Genomic DNA, 11177 nt, shown 5'->3' on the forward strand with positions numbered 1-11177 from the left:
AAAAAAATGGTAAAAGGGTTGCACTGTATTTACTGAAATTGTAGGCTACTGTATAACTGATATGGGTGTGCAAAATGGGCCATATGCAATTCGGCTTCGGACCGAATCGGGGACGGTGATTCAATTTGTTGATTCGGATCACATCCCCAATTCAATTCAGCCAAATCTGAAGAATTGATGCTGATTCAGAGAATCAGTGACTTGGCCATAGACACAGCTTTAAATGTTTTTTCTGCATACCTCAAGGTACCAGGCGTGGCATGTGAACACTCTGATACTGGGGTGGATGGAGCTGTCCCACAGGAGCGTGGGAGGGGGGGGCCCGTGTGCTCGGCGGCAAACCGGAAGTGGAACAAAAGTACTTCCATTCCACTTCCGGGTCCACCGCCAAGCACGCTGGGGGCCCCCTTGCACCCTCCTGGCTCAGCAATTGGCCGCGGGAGGACCCTGGGTGCCCCCCCAGACCCAGAAGGCACCAGTTGCCAAGCTGGGGGAATGTATGGGGGGGGCCCCCAGTGTTCTTCCCAGCAAACCTGGAAGTGCTTCCAGTCCACTTTCGGGTCTGCTGCCGAGCATGCTGGAGACCCCACTGCGCTCCTGTGGAATGCTCTGTCTGCCCCAGCATCTCGGCATTCACAAGTCACCTGGTACCTTGAGGTATGTAGAAAAAACATTTAAAGCTATGTCTATATCTGAATTGTCATATCTTTCTGAATCTCTCCAAATACATTTAGAGGGCTCCGATTCGATTTGAAGAGATTAAAGGGTCTCCTGATTCAATTCAGTTTCAGAGATTCGGCCACTGAATCGGACCAAATCTCTGCTGAATCAAATCAGCAACCGAAGCTTCACATAGCCCTAACAGCTGAAACCTGTTTCACTCGCATCTCCTTCTCAGGATTGGATATCCCGTATGCATGCTCACTTGCAAAGACTTCAGCATCTTTGGCATTTACCATAATCAATTTAGCCCCTCCAGTACTACTTTGTGGGCTTATATTAGGCATAGAGCTAAATTAATATCTCAAATACCACTCCAGCCCCTGCTTACAAAGCTGTGATAACTAGTTGGTAAAGATTTCAGTCCTAGCAGCTACCCTGGCCTGTAATTAAGGCCAAATGCCCAGGTTTTCTTTAGAGCCAGCCTCACAACCTTTAGTACATTTTTTTCTACTGAAAGAAGAAGGGACCCTGCTGGTAGTCAGGAAAGGAAATCACTTTTCAAGCAGGCTGTTCTGCTGAAGGGTTGAATGGCCTTTCTCTCTGTTTAGTCAGTTAGGCTCCACAATGTTTACGAAGATCTTATCAGAATTAGAGGGTCTCTATATAGTATAATCAAGTGCCCACAATTGGCAAAAAGCTCTTACTTCAGTTGCCTTCCATAGAAGTATGGAAACCATACTTTGGCTTCTATGTATATCTCTCACCCAGTAGAGCATTGCTTTCTTACATCAAGCTTTTAAAAATACCAGTTTTCATACAGCAGCCTCCCCCTCATCTCTCTTTCCCCTCTCCCCAACTCCCCCAAGGAAAGAGGACTTCTCTCCAAAAGGAATTAAAGAAAGGAAGACCCAAAGACAGCTCTCATGGCTGCAAGACGCGTTAGTGCTCTGCTGTGTTGCTTAATCAAATCTTTGTGGTGATGTGGTACAAATGATACCTTTATAAGAATGATCCAATCTCCTTATCCATTATGCAATAGACAAGGACTGTAGTGATGTTGTTCACTTCAATGCCACAAGCCAAATGAGATTTCTTTCCCAGATTTAATTTATTTTTTCAGTCATAATGGATCCAGTGCATCAAAGCCTCCTCTTGGTCAGTGTATTATTTTATTAAAGCAAGGCCATATTTTATTTCATAAGTGCCCCTGCCAGTTCCAATGTTTATTACTGGAAACGGGTTGAGTAATAACTTGCTGCGCCAGTGGGTTTTTAATAGAAGTTGAAATTTAGATTTACGCTGTACTTTCTAAATGGAACAAAAATTATTTTAAAAATCAAGTTTGAAATTCCTTTTTAAGGGGTCTCATTCTCTGTAAATCTTTTTCACTTTATGTAGTTGTTACTGCATTTAACAGTGGTACTGCCATTAATATGAAATGACCATGGAAATTGTTCCTATGTTCCTTTGCCAAGACGTCGATGTTTGTTTGTATAGACTCTACTTGATATTGATGTTGTGATAATCCTTAAAGACATGGTGTATGTCTTATTTTACATCTGTTCTAATAGATTTGATCTGGAAGATGTGAAAAATGCTGGACTTTTTCAGAAATGGTGCATCATTCCTGTTTTGGGACTTATAGAAAACTCTCTGTATGATAATGTACTGCTGCATAATTCCTTCTGTCTTCTGCTGCAAATCATAAATTCCTGCTCTAAAGTGGCAGACATGCTGCTTGATAATGGTTTGTTGTATGTCCTGTGTAATACATTAGCAGCACTCAATGGACTGGAACAAAAGTAAGTGTTTTATTTATAAAACTTCAGACTTGTTCCAAAAAAAATTTAAGAATTTTAAATATGAACTTCAGCATATTGTATAGACTTCTGATTCCTGTGAATTTAACAGATCAAAATCCTTAAATGTCAGAAGTTTATTGTATAGTCTGAAACTTCAAGATATTTGTCAACTTCATGTACTGTAATTATGTTGGACTATTTTCCAAATTTTGCTTTGGTTATTCAGGCTATTTTTTTCCTTTGGCTATTCAACTTTTTCAGGAACTATAAAACTAGGTACAATTACTTGTTTGTAATATGAGGGGTTTTTCTAGTCTAGTATTTGGGAATGAATGAAAAGTACTTGATTTTGTAACAAATATGGAAGTCAGTTGTACAAATAATTTTCTGTAGTCGTGTTGTATATCACTTAAATGGTTCTAGTTGTAATAACTAAAACTGACTTTATTTACAGCATTCCCTTGAATGACTACAAGCTACTTGCATGTGATATTCAACAGTTACTAGTCGCAGTCACAATCCATGCCTGTAGTTCTTCAGGATCTCAGTACTTTCGTGTTGTCGAAGATCTTATTGTATTATTGGGACATCTTCAGAATAGTAAAAATGAGAGGACACAAAGTAAGTCAGGAACTCTTTTGCCTTTTTTCTCAGATCTTGTGGGAGATAGGGGAGGGGGGAGTAAGATAACAGTAAAATTTCAAAGTGGATACTCCAGTCACAAAATTGATTTTGATTTTCTGGTATGGACCTTAAGTTATAGTTGTATGGGGTATAGTTAGGGATCTGTATTGTGGTTTGCAGTTAGTTACTACTAATTCAGGTGAGTAGTAACTGAAATTCTACTTGTACTTTTTACTACTTTTGATGCACTAAAATGAAGTACTCAGGGGTTCTATTTTCTCCCAAAAAAAAAATAAATAAATAAACGACCAGATTTTAGTCTTGAGGGTTCTATCTTGGTTTATTTCCTCTTTGTTTTGTATGCTTTGGTTTGAATACTATGGCACACACATGATATTGAGCCAATTTTTGTAGATGACGTTCTTAGTATCCAAAAATGCATAGCCTCTCATATTACAGATATATGGGGACATTGTAACTGTGTATTTTTAAAATGTCTCCTTTTTGAAGACTCCTTAAAATATCAGCATCAAGATTCATTAAAAGTTACTAGCGTCTCGGATACTTTGCAATACTTCATAGAAATATGGATAGAGAAAATGCTAACATTTGGGTTACTTATGTAGTTACCTTAAGGAAAATTTCACGTGTTCATTATTCATTTTATAGATATGGCAATTACACTGCAGTTCAGAGTTCTTCATGCAGCTATTGAATTAATAAAAACTACAGCAAACCAAGATTCTCAGGAACAGGCCAACTCTCTACATTTACCTGCTACCTGCCATCATGCAATGTTACAGAAACGTAAAAGCATTGCTGGTGAGTGGCAGTACTATAGTGTGTTGTGATTTTTGTTTTTGGAATTGCTCTGCTCTCCCTTGGAATAGAGTTAATGACATTTATCTAAGTTGATATTTAGGCAATAGCTTTCTTTCTGTGACTGTTTTGTAATAATACATCAATTGTTTATATGGTTATGTATCTCTTGGGAAACTTTCATAACTAATATATTTATAGCTTAGCAAAAAACAGCGTTGGAAATAAGGTGCATCTTATTTGGAAATCTATGAAAAAATCATTTTAAAAGTCAAATACAAGCTTCAGAGTAGTGGGGAAACTTGTACTATTTTTATAGAAAAAGTATCATTTGTGTGTGTTGGAGAGGGAGTAGATTGCAATAACATTTTCTGCACCCCAATAACTTTATACTATATCATTCCAGAAACTGTATTCAGCCCTGCTTTGAACAGAATCTTAAGTCATGAGGTTGTTCCCTACATGCAGCGTAGTAGGTGTGGGGAGGTGGGAGGAACCCACATTTTCGGGATCTCGCACAGAAAAAATAGGAAAATAGCTAGGAATATAACATTAATTCAGAACCCTGTCAATATTGTATTGCAGTTAGTCTTAATTAAATGATCAAATCTTTTTCCACACAGGACCATATGGTTATATATTTAAAGACTGTTTCATACTGCTTTTTTCACAGGGGTGGTCTATAACGCTGACATTTCTTAACCTTTGGTGTATGAAACTTCTGCAACCCTAACATTTTAAAATACTTTTTAGAAGTATTTAATCTACAGGAACTTTGAATGTGCAACTTCCTAGATTCTGTGGCCACTTTCCCCTCCACCAGAAGGTTTTTTGGTTTAGGCTTAGGCTTATCTGCAATGTGTGGTTCACCAACAGTGTTTGGACTTTTTAAATCCACTACACAAGAAGTGCTCTTTTCACTTTTGAAGTAGCATTTGGTAGGGTGGTGTTACCTTCTGGATCAAGCACCTGGGGTATGAGATTTATGCCTTTTCAGAGTTTCGTAGCTACTTGTTGATAGAGGATTGTAGCAAGGACCCCAGGGTTCACTTTCCAGATCCTAACTGAGTTTGCTCCTAGGGCCTATGAACCTACCTAGCCTGGATCCTCAGTTTCTGGCCTACTCTACTTCTATCATACTCAATGCCCTCACTCATTTTTTCTGTTCTCTGCTTTCTAATTAGGTAGCCTTCTCTTTCATTCACCCACCAATAGAGAGAGCACTGAGCTGGAGAGAATTGCTCAGTTCCTCTGCTAACACTGCAGCAGCCCCTGCCTGATCAGAGGAACAATTGCAGTAAAAGTACTGTTTTGCTCCTACAGCCAATAGTGGCACGTGCTCGTTGAAGACTGACTCTCGATAATTTTATCTGCTAAATTCTGTCTCTATTGAGCACGTGCAAACTGATTTAGAAGAAAAATTTCATTAGAATACAAAAAGGCACACACCCGATAGTGGGTGATATCCCTGTTGTCAAGTTGTAGGTCCAGTCTTCAAATCAATGAAGAAAAATAAAGAAAATATATTTTGCCCATATTAATCTTGTTCCTAGAAACATAGTCAAACCACTTTAGCAGAAGCTTCTGGCATGGGATGAGGGACATAATCAGTTTCAGTGATCATTTTATATGTTTTGGGATTCTTCTGTCTGGAAAATGTTTTCCTAAATCAAGGCTGTCATTTATATATGTGTAAGACTTAACTTGAGACAACTCATCAGCTATGTTTTTTGTTAATTGTTTAAAACAAGGTTCAATTGCAATGAAAGATTCCATTATTCCTCATCTACCAAGACGACATGTCTATTCGTATGGTCAGTTTCTAGCGACCCCCTCCTTCAGTTTGTTAAATCTGGAACTACCCGTACAGTTTCCCACCGGATCCACTTCATATACATTCCTTCCAGCAGCAGGTGCAGTAACGGTGATAGTGATGCCTACCAATGCATCCTAAAAAAAACATTTCACAAAAAAATGTTTCTGCAGGATTAGCTTGGTAAAAGTGCATCTATCAAAATAGATCAGTATGCACCCAGTGTGTTTGAGCTGTTAATATGCCTTGCTAATTCCCGGTTCGTATGGCTAGAAACTATTTTTCTAACAGCATGCTAGAGTAAGAACAAATAATATGATGAGTAATATATTGACGCTGTAAGAGCAAGGTAACAAAAAACGGTGAAAATCCAGAAACTATTTTGTACTGTGAACACTTTTTTAAATTACATCAGTTTATATAATCTAAAATGCAAAATTACAGATTTTTTTTTTTAAAAGATGTCTTTACAGCTTTGTTGCAAACTCTTTACTGGATTACGTATTACTGTTTCTTTGATTTCATATGCATCTTATTTTCAACAGGAAAAAATTTACACTTACATTTAAAAAAACCAAACAAACAAACCCAGAACCCTGACAACTTTGGCATTCCAATTCCCTTTAAACTAATATTTCGGTTATCTTTCTTTCTAACAGTAGCTTTCTGAATGTAAGCTGTTGATGAATCTAACTTACAAATGACGTGACTTTTTCCTTAGACTGATTATTAATATTTCTGCCTCAGGTTCCAGAAAACTTTCCATTGCTCAGTCTGATACGCTGCTGATGAAAATGCGTTCAGTAGCAAGTGATGAACTCAATATGATGATACAGCGGAGAATGAGCCAAGAGAATCCAGTCAGAGCTACTGAAACTGAGTTTGTGCAGAGGTTACAGAGACTAACTGTTCTAGCTGTTAACAGGCTCATTTATCTAGGTAGGAACAAAAAAATTACTTTTATATTCATACTTGCATTGACAGTGCCAGCATTTTGTTGCATTAAAAAAAATGATTCATGTTCTCTTACTGGTTCATTGTAAGTTTGAAGGAACAGAGAGCAGGAGTTTTTCCAGATTTATGATTCATTTGGATTAATTAGCTGTTTTTTGTGGAGTTTTTTTCCAAATCTTCCCTGCTATCATCAGTGTTTGACTTTTGCTTCATGAATTAAATCCTCGACAGTTGGATTGGATTCAATTTCATTCTGTCTGTACCCATCTATTTCATTTACCAAGACTCTCTAGCTATATGAGGCTTTTTAATAGAACAAGTCTGAGAATATTACCATATGGGTGTAAACCAATTTATTTGTCCTGGGTCACAATAGGAGGAACACAGTCACTTATACACGGTAGCCTTTCCAAGCTGCATTACTACTCCTCTAGTAGGTACCTTCTTCCAGTAAGTAGCTAGGGAGAGCAGACAGCCTGACAAGCTTGTCCCTGGAATGACCCAGAGTAACCTTACAGAGTCACACCAGGTTTGGGATGTGGGGGAACTGTTAGCACACTTAATCTGGTATGCTTCACAGGTACTTGAAGCAGGACAAAGAATCTGAACTCCTGTAGGGCACAGAGACAAAAGGCTTTCTTGGAGGAGAAATACAGCATCTGCTTATAGCCTATAAAGTCCTTCCCCAATCCTCAACATTGGGGGTTCAACTGATGCCCTGTGGCTGCAAATGACCTGTGAATGGTAAAATTGTGGCCTGCAGGGCTTGTCAAGCATGGTCCTGGAGCTGCTGTGTTGATATGGTTCCAGAACCCCACCACTACTGCTTTTCCCATGGCTTCCTTCCCTACCCTGTCCCCCAAAACCATTGCCTACAGCAGGGGAGGGCAATTATTTCAGGCAGAGGGCCGCTTGATGAGTTTTGGTGAGCTGTCAAGGGCCGCATGAGTAGCCCCACCCCTTCAGTTGCCCCATCCCCTGGTCACCATCTTGGGACCAGAAGTCCCGCCCCATAACCCCTGACCTTTGCCACTGGACATCCCTCCCCTTGCCCCTGGAAGTACGCCTTTTGGAAAGGTGGCCTTGGAACCTGACCCCTCCCACAAGCAAGGACGCAGCCCACCCCATCAGGTCCCAGGCCTCAAAAGCTGGCCAACCCCCCACACCCATCACTGGTGCCAGCATGACCTGGTCCTGACCCAGCCCAGGTCCCCTCGCCAGCATGGCACTCTCTCCAGTGCTGTAGGACCTCTCCTGTCCCAAGCCACAGGGGGTTCAGCCACAGCTTTCCCTCCCCAGTGCAGCCCGGCCAACCCATCCCATCCCCTATCAAGCAGTGCCTTCCCCACATGCTGCTGCACTTTCCCCTTACCTGTGCCCAGCTGGTCCCAAAAAGCGGGACGCTGCACTGCCACTTCTGCTGGCCAGTGCCAACCCAGCTGGGCCCTGTTCCCAGCAGCACATGGGAAGCTGGCTTCAGCCACATACTGCTCCAGATGAGACGGACCCCGCCAGGTCGGCACCGGCCAGGAAAAGCGGCATGCAGCTGAAGTTAGCTTCCCGTGTGCTGCCGGGGATGGGAGGAGCCTGGCTGGGTCTGCACCAGTGAGCAGAAGCAACAGCAGAGCTTTGTGCCATTTGGGACTGACCAGTGCAGGTAGGGGGAAAATGCAGCTGAGCCCCTACCACTCTGGCTGGGCTCGTCCCAGCCTGAGTGGCACACGGCTCTGCCATTGCTTCTGCCAGCCAGTGCAGACCTGGCCAGGGTCCTCCCATCCCCAGCAGCACATGGGAAGCCGGCTTCAGCTGCATGCCGTTTTTCCTGGCTGGTGCCAACCCGGCTGGATCCATCCCATTTGGAGCAGCATGCAGCTGAAGCCAGCTTTCCAAGTGCTGCTGGAGACGGGAGGAGCCCAGCTCGGTTGGCAGCGGCCAGCAGAAGCAGCAGCAAAGCCATGTGCCACTCAGGACTGACCGGCACAGGTAGGGGGAAAATGTAGCTGAGCTGTGGCCCAGCTCGTCCCATCCCGTCCCAAGTGGCACACAGCTCCACCACTATTTCTTTTCCCTGGTGCTGACTGGACTGGAGTTGCGGCCCAGCTGCTGCTGCTTTCCCTCCCCAGTGCCAGCCCAGCCTGACCCCGCACAGCCTGAGTGGCACGGCACAGCATGGGGAAAGCCTGCCCAGCAGCCACTTTCCTGGGCTTACCTGCAGGGCAGGGCCCTTTCCAGTCCCGTGTAGCAAAGCAGAAGCTGCCCAGACACAGTTTCCTCTCACTGGTGCCACAGGTTCTGGGCCAGCCCCCCCCACCCCTCTCAAGTTGCAAATGTGGTCTGAACCAGGGTGGGGCAAGGCCAGCTGGGGTAGGCTGAGGTCAGGGTTCGTTGTCTTGCAACCAGAACCCAAGTAAACAGCCTGAGGTGCTGCTGGAAGCTTTTAGAGAGGCAGCCACGATTACCTGGGTTTTGAAGGGGCTCCGTGGGCTGGAGGGAAGTGCTTGGTGGGCCAAATCTGGCCCGCAGGCTGTATTTTGCCCACCCCTGGCCTACAGCCAAATATGCTCTTGGCAACTAAAATCAGCAGCAGGGGAAAAGCATGGATCAGCAGCAGTGGTGTTCATCCCCCTGGGTTCTGAAATCAGGCCATGCAGTGGATCCAGATCCAGCCTGTCAGAGCAAGTGATTTTGACACCCCTTCTTTACATGTCGCTATATCCAGGCACTCCGTGTACCCAGTCAGCAGTTTACTCAGGCCTTTCAGGTCCTAATGCCTCCACTTAATTGTAATAATCTTTGGGGCTAGAGGTTGAGTACCTGCATTTCAGCTTCCTAGTATGGCCAGCCACTTTCTCAGTCCCTGTCCCTCAGGGTTGACTGGAAGGTTCCACTGTTCCAATCAGTGGAAAAGCAGGGTCTTCAGAAGTGACAGCCCTGCTCCCACCAGCAAGAGCCTGGCCTGCTGGCAAAATTGAGCAGTGCTGATTTCCAAGTTGCATTGAATTGCTTAAAATTAAGAACTGCATTATTGCATTAACATGCATTAAGGAACCTTAAAATCAGAAATCTAGTGCATATGGCCTACTGCTATTAGTCATATGTTTTTTATGTTTCTGTGAATTTCGTGAATATTCATTTATGAGGGTCTCATGTTCTTTTTCTACTCTGTGAAACTTCAAACATATGGGAGTTGTGTATGTGGAACACCTACAGAATTGAGCTTTATTTATTTATTAGCCCTAAATATTGAGCCTAGATGAGTGACTTGTTTAGCTTTTTATCTACAAACTAGTGAATGTTCATATATGTACTGTATTGTACAGCTGAATGGGTTTAATTACAAGAACAGCATGGTTAGAATGGTCTAAGATGAAATTGCTCTATTTGTGCTTTTTAAAATTTTAAGAATCTACTCAGGATTGCCTTTATGTACTGGGTGCACCAGAGACCACAATCCAAAGCAGACTTTCAGCATCTCAGTTGGAAGCATCTGAAGAGGAAGAGCACCGAGAGCTGCCTAATGATACAAATCCTTTTCTGAAAGAAATGATCAAAATACTAATTGAGGGGATCAAAGTATCTATTGTAAGTAACAGGAGAGCAGGTGCATATTATATTGCATTTCTTAAGACACATCCATTATGAAAAGTTTTTGACATACATTTGTTTCTATTCATAAATACTGAGGTTGCTGCATTTCAAGATGCATCCCAGGTATTAGAAAAGGTGCATATAATTTCCATGTCACTAAGTAGTTATTTAAAAGAATGCATCCTGACACTAGATATCTCTTCTTACTGTATGCTCTATGCTACAGATGAAGGAAAAACTGCCTACAGTCTGTGCCAATATGACCTAAAAGAAAAATTCCCTCCTAACCTCAAATCCAGTCACTTGGAATGGCCCTGAACAGAAGAGTAATACCCACCAGTCAGGAACCCTGAGTTTTCTAAGTACTGCCAGGCCAATCGGTGTACCCCAATCAGAAAATAAATCAATCTATTCTAGTCCTAATGCTTCAGGGAAAGGTGAAAAAATTCCCCAGAAGTTAGTTAGTATTTATGGGAGCAAAGGGAATCCTTGTCTGGCCCCTATTAGCAACAACCCTTAAGAGTAGGTTTTTCAGACACCTTCTGCAAAAAGCTGTGTTTAGGGCATGCGTGTCTCTTTGAGTTTTGTTTTTTGTTTCGCTTTTTTTAATGTATCCCTTCCAGCTACCTGCAGTCTAGCTTTTCGTGCTGACCAGGTCATTCAGAAGTGACTTGCAACAAATTAAATAAAAATAGCGTTGGTTTCTTTTTGTTGCTTTGATTTACATAGAAGCAAAGTTGTTTGTTTTTTAACTTCAGAAACATTGGGAATGTCAAATCTGGCCTTCTGAGGCTTTGTTAGAGGACATCTTCAGACGTCTTGGAAAAATTGGTTTCTTCCAACACCATGACAAAAGTCTGCTTTTCAAATTTTTTTTTTTTTTACAGAGGCTTTATTTTTCATAATGTTTGTTT

At 42.2% G+C, this 11177-nt stretch overlaps 1 protein-coding gene across 5 annotated transcripts in view; it reads left to right on the forward strand.

Annotated features, from left to right (window-relative positions):
• LYST (lysosomal trafficking regulator) overlaps positions 1-11177 on the forward strand; it is a 167272-nt gene that overhangs the window by 99329 nt on the left and 56766 nt on the right. For all 5 annotated transcript variants that reach the window (XM_019527155.1, XM_019527154.1, XM_019527153.1 and 2 more), the window contains exons 25-29: positions 2235-2465; positions 2920-3086; positions 3759-3911; positions 6469-6660; positions 10079-10257. In XM_019527155.1, coding sequence (XP_019382700.1) covers positions 2235-2465; positions 2920-3086; positions 3759-3911; positions 6469-6660; positions 10079-10257 — 922 coding nt within the window. The remainder of the gene's footprint in view (positions 1-2234; positions 2466-2919; positions 3087-3758; positions 3912-6468; positions 6661-10078; positions 10258-11177) is intronic.

This window comes from Gavialis gangeticus, unplaced genomic scaffold, assembly GCF_001723915.1.
Source record: "Gavialis gangeticus isolate Ggan-Ray unplaced genomic scaffold, GavGan_comp1, whole genome shotgun sequence".
NCBI classification, from domain to species: Eukaryota; Metazoa; Chordata; order Crocodylia; family Gavialidae; genus Gavialis; species Gavialis gangeticus.